We start from the raw sequence: 15,467 nt of genomic DNA on the forward strand, positions 1-15,467 counted from the left end.
AATTTCAGTAGATGGTTTTTAGCTTATCAAAATCATGCCAACAATTTAAATACTTAATGTCCAGGAGTAAAAAAGATTTTTAAAGATGGCATAAATTTTTATGACAGTTGATGCAATGTGCCACATAACACTGATTGAAAACAAATAACAATAGGTCACCTAGTCCGAAATATCTGACCTTTTCCAGGCTCTTTTCACGATTTTGATATTTTACGTGCCAGGAAAACGTCAGAACCGGCGCCATTACAAAAACTGGAAATTCGCCGCCTCCAACTGGAGGCGGCATTCTCGGGGTTGATTTTCGATACTTGCGAACCAAATTAAATGCTGAATTCACAACTTATAATAGTATTTCGGACTATAGGTCACCTAACCTAAAAATATTCAAACTGAAAAGAGATTTTAAAAAGTACTCTAAAAAAAATCTATTGTAATAATGATATTTGTGGACTTTCTTTTTTGCATCTTTTTAAGTAAAGGTGTTTTCCCTTCATAAAAAGTACTTGGCCAGTTACAGATATAGTAAGTTATTCTTACTTACCTGATATACTTGCTTTCAGTGCATCTGCTTGTCTGGAAGATAAATTTAAATTGATTAATATTAACAGTCAGGGCTCGACATTAACGCTTGTCTGCTTGTCTGGTACCAGTGAAAAAAAATTACGGACAAGTGAATATTGCTGGGCGCTTGTCTGATTGGACAAGTGCATTTAAATGTAAAGAAGTCTCAAAGTAATAAAAAGAACGACTGTCGATCGTTTACCGGTAAGTTCAAAGACGGAAGTAGTATGTTCCTAATACCAAACTTAGATTCCAATATGGATCACTATGTAGTTGAGTTCACACTTGATTGGGATTGAGGTTTTCTAATTGCATACTACTGCAAAGGCCTGGAATTTATGAAGTTTGGATTCTGTTTGATGTTGACAGTCCCATTTATGTTGTTGTTAGGACAGAAAGTCTAGATAAAATTTTGTGTTATGTGTTTGTTGTATTTATCAATAACATCATGAATCAATCAAGCACATGTAATGGAATTCATTTTAGTTTTCAAGTTGACAGTATTAGATCTTTATTGAAAATTTTTTCGGACAAGTGACGTTGAAGTTCGGACAAGTAAATGTCTTGGTCACTTGTCCGAATGGACAAGTAGGAAAAAAAGTTAATGTCGAGCCCTGACAGTGATTCATTTTGGTCTGCATCCTGCATAAATTATGAATCAATTTTGTTCAGGACCCATTATTTCAATGTGCATCCCAATGGATGCAATAAATTTATAGAAGGATGTTCAAATGGATTATCTATACTACTATATTAAAATTATAGACTCAAATTTTTGGCCTTCAATACCGATAAATCGGAAGAGTACTGTCTTTTGTTTTATATATTTTATACATCATTGGTACTTGAAGATTACCAGTTTGTTTTTATTTTTTCTCAGTTAAGCTTCGCTAATTAATAATCAACGAAAATTCCTCAAAAAATTCCGGAAATCATCTGGATTTTTTGGATTCTACAATCTTGCGCGTGCGTATTACATTCATGCTAAATCACGGTGTTCAAATCAGAGAAGAGAAAAGTAGCTACTAAGTAGATGTATATTTGTTATTTTATAATTTCTCTAATAAGAAATCATAAATATATATGAACAGAATATATAGCAAATTTCCAATGAAAATTTACACGTATTTGTATTATCGTTTCTGAGTTTATCTACGTGGGTAATCATTTGCCATCTCGGAGACACATTTATTATACATGTATGTTATTTATGTCTCTGGCCATCTCAACAGAGGCAAAAAGCTCATGATCGTAGGAGCAATATTAATGTAACTACCCAATTTTATTTTATCCTTCCTTTTTTTTATGCTTTTTTGAGGGGAAGGGGGGGTTACAACTCCAGCTAGAATCACATCTTAGTGAAGTACGCATTCTTTTTCCGCCAAAAATTACAATAACATTATTTTCAATTCTTAACTTTGAAATAAATCGAAATAATTGAATAACGTCAATATAACCCATATTTTCAATTTGAAATGTCTAAATGATTGCAACTTGAATTTGTTCACCATGTTTACTATTACCTTCACTGCTGAGATTTATAATGTGGTAAATATGAAACATAACCTAAGGGCAAAGAAATATTTGATTCCATGCAAAAAATTCACATTATATTTCTTAGGAGAGTGTAGTGAAATTAATAGCATTATTGTAGGCTTATAGCTTTGTTATGTAAATACATCTAATGACCTCTGACCCTGGTCTGTCAACAATACGGTGAACACCCCCTGAGTTACCTTGGGCCCAGGTATAACCAGTCAAATCCTATAGCCATGTAGTCAACAACACTACCCTCTGTCTTTTATGTATGCCTTTGTGTTTATTAATTTTTATCAAAACAGACAGTCTTGAGAGCATTTTCTTATATCATATATAAAGACTTAGTACATTTGATATTCTTAATTTTTATTATGATCTCTTGAACAACCAGTATGTTTTTTTTTTTTGGGGGGGGGGGGGGGGGCACTTGCAAGATAATCTGTTCTGCTTCACATCTGCTAAATTATGTAAAAATACCAGTACAGCACATTTGTCCATTTTCATCTCTGCTTTTACAGATTATATACATGTCTATTACCTGTGTATATATAAAGTATATGTATTAGCAGTGCTTAACTCTTTTATTGTTGAGGTCATATTTTGAACAAGTTGAGATCTGCAGTGTTAAAATTATTACAAAAATTTTTACACCTTTAGTTCAATAACTGATTGTGTTACAAGATGTGTTTGTGAAACACTGATGCCCCCGTATGGCAGCTTATGGCGAAGGTTAAAGTTTCTTCAAATGCAAGTCAAAATCCAGGCCAAAAGATAAAAAATATTGATACCCAAAGAAAGGTCTTGTCTCGAGGAATACACCTATGAAATTTGAAAGACCTAGATACAACTGTTCAAAAGTTATGGCGAAGGTTAAAGTTTTTTAAATAAAAGTCAAATGTCAAGGTCAAGGTCAAAGTGGTTGGTATCCAAAGGAAAATCTTGTCACGAAGATTACATATGTGAAGTATGAAAGCCCTAGCACCAACCATTCAAAAGTTATGGCCAAGGTTAAAGTTTTTTAAAAGTAGGTCAAACTCTTAGGTCAAGGTCAAAGGGTCAAAGTGGTTGGTATCCAAAGGAAGGTCTTGTCACAAGGATTACATATGTGAAGTATGAAAGCCCTAGCACCAACCATTCAAAAGTTATGGCCAAGGTTAAAGTTTTTCAAAAGTAGGTCAAACTCCTAGGTCAAGGTCAAAGGGTCAAAGTGGTTGGTATCCAAAGGAAGGTCTTGTCACAAGGATTACATATGTGAAGTATGAAAGCCCTAGCATCAACCATTCAAAAGTTATGGCCAAGGTTAAAGTTTTTCAAAAGTAGGTCAAACTCCTAGGTCAAGGTCAAAAGGTCAAAGTGGTGGTTGGTATCCAAAGGAACGTCTTGTCGCAAGGATTACATATGTGAAGTATGAAAGCCCTAGCTCCAACCATTCAAAAGTTATGGCCAAGGTTAAACTTTTTCAAAAGTAGGTCAAACTCCTAGGTCAAGGTCAAAGGGTCAAAGTGGTTGATATCGAGAGGAAGGTCTTGTCACAAGGAATACACATGTGAAGTTTGAAACCCTAAGCACCAACTGTTCAAAAGTTATGGCCAAGGTTAAAGTTTTTCAAAAGTAGGTCAAACTCCAAAGTCAAGGTCAAAAGGTCAAAGTTGTTGGTATCTAAAGGAAGGCCTTGTCACAAGGAATACACATGTGAAGTTTGAAACCCCAAGCACCAACTGTTCAGAAGTTATGGCCAAGGTTAAAGTCTCATAAAATTTTGCAAAAGTGGGTCAAACTCCAAGGTCAAGGTCAAAAGGTCAAATATGATGGTACCCAAAGAAAGGTCTTGTCACAAGGAATACACATGTGAAATATGAAAGTCATAGCTCCAACCAATCAAAAGTTATGGGCAAGGTTAAAGTTGACAACAGACAGACAGACAAACAGACAAACGGACAAACAGACAAATGGACAAACAGACAAACAGATAAATAGACAAACAGACAGACAGGACAAAAACAATATACCCCCAGGATCTTTCGATCCGGGGGCATAAAAATACCAGCTTGGCACATTTCTTCATTTTCATTACTTTGCTTGATATGTATCAGCAGTGCTCAACTCTTTGTTGTTGTCATATTTTCAAATAAATATCCATAATTTCTTTTATTAAATTTGTTTGGAAAGGTGAAATTTATGTAAGCTCCGGCATGATTCTAACTCATGACTTGATTTATAGCTAATTGGTGGTCAAAGCCATTCTGAGCTATGCCATTACGCAACAATTTTGCAAAAGAAAACAAAAAAACAAAAAAACAAAAACAAAAACAGAATTATATTCACATTCATTGTTTATTTCAAAAGTACTTACAATATGAATGTGTCGATGTATCTATTTTGTAAATTTCCAATATGCACATGGATGCATTCATAACAATGTCAACCCGTGCAAGCACGGGTCAAAGTCTAGTTTTATGTACTATTTTAAATCTGATTCAAAACTTCACTGATTGCATCATATCCACATGCTAAGTGATATGCATGAGTGATTTTAACAGGTATAAGGTCCCAAGCAACAGGTCACACTTCACTGTTAAAGAGAGATTCTTCACATAAAAATTAATGAAATTTTCAGATTCAAGGAGACAACATCACTAAGTGATGGTATCAATTAGATTAAATTTGACCGTTTTATTTTAGAAGCAAGGTCAGGCCAAGATCATTATCTTTTTCCTTGACATTAAAAATAAAAATTACAGTTGCCAATCATTGGATGCCTACTTCTTTTTCAAAAGATTAAATGTTTTCTTTTTGCTTAAAAAGATATTTTAACATATAGGGTCTATCTGACATCAATAATTTAACTAAAATAGATATTGGCTAATCCGAATTTCCTCTATTTTTCTTAAATTTTAGGATATATTAGTTATCTTTATTAGTGTCGTATATTGAAATTTTTCTTATTTTTACGTATGGTAAAGTAGTCATATAAAGATGCAAAATGATACAAAAACAAGAAGTTTTGACCGTTTACTAAGAGAGAAAAAAAAACTTCTGATTTTTTGCTCAAATCTACCCTTAGAATGGAAGCTTTTAAAAGCTAATAAAATTGTAGTTTGTTTGGCAAATCATATTTATTTGATATATTTTAAAACTTTAGTCCATTATTATTAATTTTACTAACATTTGAAAATTTCTTTAAGTCTCTGATTGTTTAAAAGTTTTAACTAAATTCATTGTCACAGTTCAGTTTACCATTTCTATTTAAAGTTGTACATGTACAAATATGATGAGGAAAGAAAAATATGATATTTTAAATTCCTTACATCTAAATATATAAGACATATAAGCAAATATACTTTGAATATTTCATCTAGTTAGAAACTAGACAAGAATCCCTCCTTAAGAGCCCTCTATACACTGCACACTAAAGAGATCTGATTTTGTGGTATTTTTATGCAGATAGAGTGATCTGCCCTTTGATCAAGAATAAAATAAATTGGAATGTACAGTTTATTCCTTAATTTGTGATCAAATCAAGCATTCATAACACTTTAATAGGCCAAGAGGAATAGATAGAATACTTCATTTGTAGGTATTTTGTCTACTTAAGGTCTGACGACACGTTGCTCATGTGTCTGTTTTTCTATCTCTTCATAATATATCACAAATAAATCATAATTACCGTTATCTTGTGATTTTTTAAACTGTTTGTAAATTTCTAAGTAAATAAAGACACCAAGAAATTGTGATACTGGCAATGCTAGTGATTTCCAATAGGATTACATAGTAAATACTATCCTCTGGTATCTTGCACAAATGCCTGGTAAGGTACCTCAATTTTTTGTGAGGAAACTTATTAAAGTAGCAATACTTTAATGACAAATTCTTCAAAAAAAAATTATATATATTTGAGGAACATGTCGTCTGACCTTAAGTAAACAACATTGATTTCCGTTCATCAGTACTTCATTGTCTTTGAACATTTTTCCTGGGGGTAAATGCAAGGCACCCTATGTTGAAAATGTGATAGATAAGCTCAATATTTACACCTTTACACACTACAAAGTTCTCAATGTCCAACAAATATTTTCCACTAGTGTATAGAGGGTCCTTAAATTGCAGTTAACAATCATGCAATTATCAGAAAATTAAATCTTTTGAAGTTAGATAGCTTAGTTAGATTATGGCTACTGTGGAAAATTTTTGAGGTGTAGGCCTATGAATTTGTATTTTTATAATTAGCTGTAACATGTAATTGCCTGATGCCACAGTGTCAGGCAGTGTAAGGATCAATTTTTCCATGGTCCAAAACTAAGAAATCATACTTAGAGAGGTGGGTGAATTAAAAAAAAATAACCACCAAACTGAAATTTTTTGGAAAAATTCAACTACTTCTAACATATTTTTATGCCCCCGGATCGAAAGATCCCGGGGGTATACTGTTTTTGTCCTGTCTGTCTGTTTGTCTGTTTGTCCGTTTGTCTGTCTGTCTGTTGTCAACTTTAACCTTGCCCATAACTTTTGATTGGTTGGAGCTATGACTTTCATATTTCACATGTGTATTCCTTGTGACAAGACTTTTCTTTGGGTACCATCATATTTGACCTTTTGACCTTGACCTTAGAGTTTGACCTACTTTTGCAAAATTTTATGAGACTTTAACCTTGGCCATAACTTCTGAACAGTTGGTGCTTGGGGTTTCAAACTTCACATGTGTATTCTTTGTGACAAGGCCTTCCTTTGGATACCAACAACTTTGACCTTTTGACCTTGACCTTGGAGTCTGACCTACTTTTAAAAAGCTTTAACCTTGGCCACTTAAGGTCTGACGACACGTTGCTCATGTGTCTGTTTTTCTATCTCTTCATAATATATCACAAATAAAAATTTTTATACCAATCACCTGAGTGACTCAGGTGACCTAAAAAAACAAATTTACTGGAAGCAAAAAACATTGTAGTTTTAAAAAAAAAAGTTTATTTCAAATACAGGTGACTCTCGATCTCTCGAAGTTCAAGGGACTGTAAGAAAGGTTCGAGAGATCGGGGGGTTCGAGAGATAGAAAGTGAATAAAATCCGGAATTTTCAGTTCCAATCATCATTGTTCTACTATTATACATACCGGAAGTATATGTTGATAATGTCATTATATACATGTTTTTTCGTATTTTACAGGTAACTCACTTGATTTCAACAACAATGATCGTGTTTTGAATAAATAAAATGATTAAGTTTCAATATTTATTTGTTCTCATTTCATGATTACATGAAACCTGAATAGCAATTGTCGATTTTGCTAACCCCCGGGCGTGGGCTTGATCGGTTCTTCACAAGATTGCTCGTAATCGGTATACAATTCTTGAGATAGGATTTCTTGTGCAATGTTTGCCAAACTGGGATTGTGTAGACTCTAATAATATTAAAGTTCATAATCTATGGAAAATTACTGACACGTCCCTAAATTATTTTCTCAAAATTATCGTCTTGTCCAGTCAAATAAGTTGTGAAGTGATTTGTTTATAATTTACCAATTAATTATATCAACACGCGGACGACTCACAGGTGTAGTATCATCTATGTAAACACCCAATTAACACGTCCATCCCAGCCCCAGGCATTCACTGTTATCCAAATAAGTCCAAGCTGAATTAATTTTACGCTTGATTGACGTGTATACATGTGCAATCAAAACTTCGAGAGATAGAGAGTAAAAAACAATGAAATATGTGTAACGGGACCCAGGTCTTGGTTCGAGAGATAGAAAGCGAGGGAGATCGGGAGTTCGAGATATCAGGAGTAAATTTGCTTAGTTATACAGAGGAAAGAAACGGGACCGGAGGTTCACTTCGAGAGATCGAGAACAAAATTTTACAAAGACTAACTGAAAGATAGTAGTTTAATTAAGCTTTAATAGCTTAATACCATTTCTCATGCAACTTTGATCAATATGTCTCAATGAATTTATAAAATGTAAACATGGCAGCTATCTAATAATTCTTAGTGATTGGTGATCATACCCAGTAAGCAATTTTTTGCGGTATAATGCAACCGCAGAAGTTGAAAACGCAGAAATTAATTTGCTGTCTTTTAGGGGTTTTAAAATTGCAAAAATTTCCAACCACAGAAAATACCCGTTATACGGTATTGCTGATGAACTGATGATACTGTTTACTTCTTTTATTCTTTATATAACTTTTTTTCCCATGCAATTCCATATACATGTATTTCATGTCCATGTTATCTTTTTCTGCTCTTCTGTATCAGACCATTTGTCTACTATGAAAAGGGGGGGGTGTTATAATACATTATTTCGCTCCAAACGTCACGAGCAAATCTTCACGCTTTTCTTTGAAATGTATGTTCTATTGAATGGTTTCCATCATCATATATATTATTGTATGTACTGTACAAATTAATTTTATTGCATTTGGAGGTCAGAGTATTTATGTTTTCAAAGACAGATTATCCATTTCCAAAATCTGCCAGATCCAATAATTCCTGTACATTTCATTGATCCTTATGCTAGTTTCGTTCAACAAGAACGTTCGGCTGTCTCCGTAAACTCCGACCAGCTCGTCGGAGTTTACCGAGACGGCCGCCATTTTGACCCCGCTTCAAATTTTAAAATGCAAATATCTAGACTAGAGTTTGAATTTATCAATTTTAAAACAAATTATATATTAAGCATTTTTAGAAGAGCTTCTATTAACCCTAATAATATCAAAGAAAAATATTGAAAAACAAAAAAGTTAAAAAAAATCCATTTTTGAAATTCGCTTCCGGTGGTGACCAGAAGCATCAACGACGCACAAATAATTGGTCAGAACATCTACAAGTCATGTTCTATCATCTTTGACATGTCTCCAGTTCATATCTTTAGCCGTTTTAGAGGAGATAGGCAGACAAAATCCAATTCAAAATCAGAAAATTGGCCATTACATGGAACCAAAAGAGAATTTTTGAATTTTCTCCTCAAATGCACAAAGATCATAATAATGTCCATTATCCCTGAAAAAAATCACTGAACACCACTGAATGGTTTTTGAGAAAACACGTGCACAAAATATGGGAGGAAAAATAAGAATAACAATAATAATAACAAGAAACAGTAGAATCACTATAAGGTCTTCCGTGAAGACAGAAGACCTTAATAATAGAAAACAGACGGAAAACAATAAGGTCTTCCGAAGGAAGTCGGAAGACCTTAATAATAATAAGAAACAGATTAAAAACAATATGTTCCCCAACTTCGTTTGGGGAACATAATGATGCTATAAAATTAGACAAATTTTTTTTTTTTTTAAGAAAAGCATTAAGGAAAATGTTCAACATTTGTAAAAACGTTCGGTGAAAATGTTTTAGAAACTTCTAAAATATTTTTGTTACATTTTATGGAAGAAGATCTTTTAACAATACTTTGTTAAAACATTTTGAAAAAAATTTAAAACGTTTAAAAAATATATATATTAATTCACAAGACTGATACATTTTCCAAAAAAAAAATTCAATTAAAACATTTTGAAAATGTTTTAATTTTGTTTATTTTTTTATGATATCTAGGTTAAATACCATTATAAATATCATATGAATTATTTCATTTACCAATAACCAAACAACAATCATGAGCAATAATTTTTTCCTCCATATTTTTACAACCTTTTTTTTTAAAGAATTTCAATGAGAAACCATGAGACACTCAATCTTATTGGCAGCAGGTTCATACATTTAACACATCCCTATGAACTATCTGTCGGGATGTGTGTGTGATCCCAGTTGTTGTTTTAACAATTTACTGACTTGTTGTGTTAACTATATTGGACGGTAGCTGGAGATCACTTAATGATTTAAAATTATTAATTATCATTTAACATGAATTAAATTACCTTTCACGAATGTGAGAAATCTTTCAATTTTGATTCAATTTCGGTGCAGAGAGAGAGAGAATATATTTAAAGTTTTACTTCTCTTCATCTGTTGTGAATAAAACATTGAAATTTATGACTTCATATTATTATATAAATAAAATATAATGTGGATTTAGCTTGATATATTATGTGCTATGTGTACTTTGAGAAACATACTGTATATATCACCATAATGAAATAATTTGTTGATCAAGGACCAACCTAGGGGGCGACTGAGGCGAAATAGTCGCTTTTGAGCCCCAAACTTCGCCGTAAATTATCACGAAAGAGAAGTTTAAGTCGCCTTAATATTTGCACCTCCTTTATTGAAAATCATAAAAATCTATTAAGAAACGTGGTAGTATCATCACTATTTTATAAATCTGGTGTTATTACTGCTGAAATAAGTGAAACAGCAGGGCACTTACACCTGTTTTGCTACTAATGACCAATGCATCGAATACTCTGTCGGAACTCCTCTAGACTTTACGCTTCCGTGTATGAAAAAGTCCATTGTTACAAGTTATACACAACAAGACGCAAAACAGCTGGACAGCTATCGATGTCATGCCAAAGATGTTGAAGATGATTTTAGATCTTTTTATTGTCAAATAATTAATACATGCTGTGAATACAGACACATTTTTACTGTTAAATTGTGGAGTTATCAACTGTCTAAGAAATTACACATGTCTGATAAACATAACTAGTTCAAACAGCATGCAGTAGTTGCACCAAAACGATTTTTTAGAGAAAGAATTTAATATTGAAAACAAATTTTGAAGAGAAAATAAAAAAATTATGACTATGCCAAGAGCCTGAAAATCTAACCCTGAGAGGAGAGAAAAATGTTTGAATCATTTAAAAGTTAACTGTGCATTCTATTATGCAAGAAATGAAAAAAAGTTTGATAAACAAGTTTATCAATTAGAAACTTTTACATTGTCATTGTTTTATATGTTTGCTAGATATTTATAAAAAGTTTGATAAACAAGTTTATCAATTAGAAACTTTTACATTGTTATTGTTTTATATATTTTGCTAGATATTTAGATACCTTTTAATAGGAAAAATATAATTTTTTTTTTAAAGAATATTTTTAATTATTTTTACTAGGATCTTTAAATAATACGGAAAAAAATTATTGAAATGTATTTAAGTAATAAACAATGAAATTTTTTTATTTTTAAAAACTTTAATAATGATCATAGTGTTTCCCACGCGCGCCAAGAAGTCTCCCTAGAATTCAAAACTTCTCCCTACATTTCTCTGAGGGAGAAGTGAAGTCTCCCTAAAGTTTGGGTCTAGGTTGGTCCCTGGTTGATATCCCGAAAATTTAACCAAAGTCCCAAACCGTCTTTACTCAAGTCCCGAACCGTCTTGTCGCTAGTCCCAAAACGTCGTCTTAGTCAGGTCCCGAAACATCGGGGTCCCAAAACATTGTGCACCCAAATTGTATGAAAAAATTCTACTATAAATTTAAGTCACAGAAATGCTTGAAAGCACCATTTCTTTTGTCATTAGTGTTACTTCTATAGATGTTTTGATTAAAGAAGTAAGTAAAAAAAAAATCAAAAAAAAAATTGCCTATCTACCTACCCTTATTTTTTTCAGCCTGAACAGGTCTAGGAAAATCACTATATTTAGCTATATAGCTAGATCTACCTATATAGCTTTATTTACCTATATAATATAGCTTTATTTAGCTATTTCAGAGTAAATTTCTGTTTTATGAAAAGCAGACAAAAAGTCGCATAATGAGGCAGTGTTAGTTTTCAACTTTGAAATGGGCTGAAAACAATTCACCAAAAACCCACTTTTAAAAATGTTTCTCCTTTTGTGCAGTTGCAATCAAAGATCTGAAAGTTTTGGGGCTATATATAACAGTTAATCTGTGAATAAGCAGCTACTTTAACAAAGAAAAGCAGTTTTGGTCAACAAGATAATTGATTGGTAATAATTCAGCACAATGCAAGGCAATCACACTTAGTCATGCCTCATCGCACTTCCAGTAATGGACAGCTATCCAAACAATAGAGATGCATTTTTTGGTTAAAAAGTGTTTAAAAGACGCAATGTTTTTACTATCTATGCCCTAGGTTGTTTTTATCAAACCTTTTTAAAAAAATATCAGCCATATTTTCCATGCGACTTTTTGTTTGCTTTTCATAAAACAGAAACTTATTCTAAAATAGCTAAATAAAGCTTTATTATATAGGTAAATAAAGCTATATAGGTAAATTAAGCTATATAGCTAAATATACATGTAGTGATTTTCCTGGACCTGCTGAAAACGGAAACAAACATATTTTTTTCCAAGCCTATATAAAGCTGTAATTATAAATGATTTGTAAAAGGTAAAGTAATCAGCCTGTGTAAAAGTAATTGTGATTTCTTTTTCATGAAAAAAATCCTTTACCATGCCTAATGTCTGTCATGAACCATGATGCCATCTCGAAAGTCGTACTTCAGAAGTTAGCACTAACCAGAATAATTTTAACTGATTCATCTTTACATTTATATTCTTGCTTACCTCAAAACTTGAAGTACTGAACTCATTGTTTGATAATCATAACAATGTTTAGCTTTGAAACTGCTTTGGCGAAATATTATCTCGCCTTTCGACTTTTTACCGGAACAATAATTCGAAGCATATCGATCCCGATCCTAGCATGTAAGAGCGGAACGAACAATAACTCTGAAAGAATAAGTTTTGTGGGAACGAAATAAAATTCGCCAAGAAATAAAATTCGTGTGAACGAATGTCATAAACAATTTGCAACAATCAAGAGGTTTTCCTTGATGCAATATACAAACAATATGTGTACTTATCAAAATTTAGAACTCTTGAATGTTACTCAGAGAAAAAAAAACAGTTTTTGGCTGATATAAATATTTACAAATCTGATAAAAGTCTAATGCAGGGCTGAAACGATTCACCGAAATATCGATATTGTTCAATATTACTTCTCGGTTCAATGTTCGATTCACTATCTCGGTTCGGTACGTTTTTTAAGCGCTAAGCATGCTAAGCGCAGTGCAAAACGCTTACTGTCATCTTAATACTACTTCCGTTCGTGATCCAGCGCCACTTAGCAGTCTAGACGAACTCCAAAAACAGCGTTTCCGGAAGTAAGAAATTGAGACTGAAAAAGACTCCGAAAAAAGAGTCCGCGCATGCGCATACGCACAAAAAATGGCGATTTATCGGCAAAAATGATGGGTCTACAAAAACTGTCTGTGCAAAGTTTTGGAAAGTATGGCAATTATGCCAGTACTCAGAAATGCTAAATAAAAGACTTTGGAAGAGATCGTATTTGTCAGATTTTTTATTTTATTTGCAAAAAAGGAGATATTTACTTTCAAAGTTGACGTTCGAAGTCAGGTCAATTACAGAGAAAATGATACGTTTGAGAAGTAAATATGCATAATAAAAGGGATATATATGCAAAATGGAATAATATATATTGTAACTGTTAAAAACTTGACTGAATTTTACACATAAATTAGCATTCCGGTATTTTTATTTGTGTACGACATCTGAATTGAACGCGTAAGTTCTTACCATCGTTATTTACCGATTTTTTGTCACATACGAACAGATATTATTATGAAAACATTTTTAAAACTATTGGCTATCAATATGAAATCTTTAAAAACCACTCTTCTAGAAATTAAGGTCACAACATATCTTCTAAAAATGAACCTGTGAATATCTCTGCTCCGTGGTGAAAAATACGCATTTTCTAATTAAAAGAAATACAAGTTGGGTGTCTTCAAAAACAAATAAAAGCACCTATATTGTAGGAACAACATAAAATTTAAATCAAGGAGACAATAAATCAAATAAGAAAATAATTCTTACCGGTAGTATTGAATTCAATGTCGTATATCCAATTTACTACTATGCAAGAGTTTGAAGCAATAAATAAGTCAATATCCACAAAATAATTTAATAAATATAATTATCCATTCAACAAAAATTAAAATAAAGTCACAATGCACTAAATACAGCCATCATGCACCCGTATATTTGGAGAAAGCGAACGACAATCCATCGTTTGTTTACATCGGACGCCATTTTGCCGCAATGCATGATGGAGCCGAAGACTTCATTTTCGGAGTTCACGCCGTTTTTAGAGTTCGTCTAGACTGCTTAGCAAGTAAGATAACTCCACCGAGTCTTCTAAAAATATGCAACTGGAAATCCCCAACTCGCTTTCGGCTATTTTAGAGTAAAACTGTGTTACGCACATGTCTAATAATAGGTGTCAATAAGTGAGGTAGGTAGTATACATTGTACGAAAATCTGCTGTTAGTGGATAAAGGCGGTTCTTCTCTCTATACACTGTAGTTCATTAAAAAAATATGTCGGCACTGTGTAACATGTAGCTAACAATTGCTGCAGTGATAATACATGTATCGAAGAAGTATTAAAAAAAAACATCAATGGTGCAAATACTTTAAAAACGGTTTATTATATGTCATGTATATAGTGATTGTTTAAAACTCATATGGGATTTTAATAAGTATTTAAAACTTAAACTGGAAATAAGTTATTTAATGGAAAATTTCGCATAAAATTGATATACAATGTTCTTATGATCTATATAATTTATGTACCATAGACCGCCATATTTTCTATTGTTTTAACTATGGGTTATCTATACACCATAACCCATGGGCGGGTCCTTCATAACCTATAGGCGGTGCATGTCTTAAATTGCATACAAAATCAATTAAATTTTATTCAAAATCTTTAGTTTATTCTCGGTAGACTTTAGAAGGTTTTTCCATATCGTCGTCATCGTTAAACTTTCCAAATCGATCGTCAGAATGGTCCAACTGCTGTATAACATTTTCAGGTCTAACCGGCTCCTGGGTCAAATTAAAATCCGTTCGAGTAAGAGATAAATCCACAGTACCATCAAACACGTTTACTTCGTCCTCTATCAGCTGGCCTATCTGTGAGAGAGCTTGATCATCGATAGAAATGTCCCATTCAAAATTTTGCGGAAGTTCAAGAAAATACAGATCCATGCTCATTGCGCTGTGTTTGTCCATTTTCGCTCTTTGATTGCAAGTGCACAAAATGTGCAATAAAATGTAATATATATGCACAGTGTATAGCGCGTGAAATTATAATTATGTCAGGTGACAAACCATATTAGGAAATTTATTTGCAACTTATACATCATCTCTCTGCCATATTAGGAAATCTGAGAGTGCTATGGTACATGTGACTTACCGTATAAGTTTTTTTATTGGTTTTCTCTAGATACCCTTTAGAGAGGTTAAAAGGTCACTCGAAAGCTGAGCCTTCTCGTGACCTTTTAACCTCTCTATAGGGTATCTAGAGAAAACCAATAAAAACTTATACGGTAACTACTACATATCCATATTAACTAACTTTTTTTTCTTCTAGACCCTTATTTCAGACAATGTAACTAAAAACAAGACTAGTCTTTCTATTATCAC

The 15,467-nt window shown here is 32.7% G+C and overlaps 1 protein-coding gene across 1 annotated transcript in view; it reads right to left on the bottom strand.

Annotated features, from left to right (window-relative positions):
- LOC133192081 (uncharacterized) overlaps positions 1-12,577 on the bottom strand; it is a 506,856-nt gene extending 494,279 nt beyond the window's left edge. Inside the window, exons 1-2 of the mRNA XM_061327935.1 lie at positions 12,523-12,577; positions 542-573 (exon numbers count right to left, since the gene is read on the bottom strand). Of these exons, the coding sequence (XP_061183919.1) occupies positions 542-573; positions 12,523-12,548 (58 nt within the window). The 5' untranslated portion in view covers positions 12,549-12,577. The remainder of the gene's footprint in view (positions 1-541; positions 574-12,522) is intronic.
- Between the last annotated feature and the right edge of the window lie 2,890 nt (positions 12,578-15,467).

This window comes from Saccostrea echinata, unplaced genomic scaffold, assembly GCF_033153115.1.
Source record: "Saccostrea echinata isolate AGI-Se365-2 ecotype Australia unplaced genomic scaffold, CSIRO_AGI_Sech_v1 ptg000025l, whole genome shotgun sequence".
Lineage (NCBI taxonomy): Eukaryota > Metazoa > Mollusca > Bivalvia > Ostreida > Ostreidae > Saccostrea > Saccostrea echinata.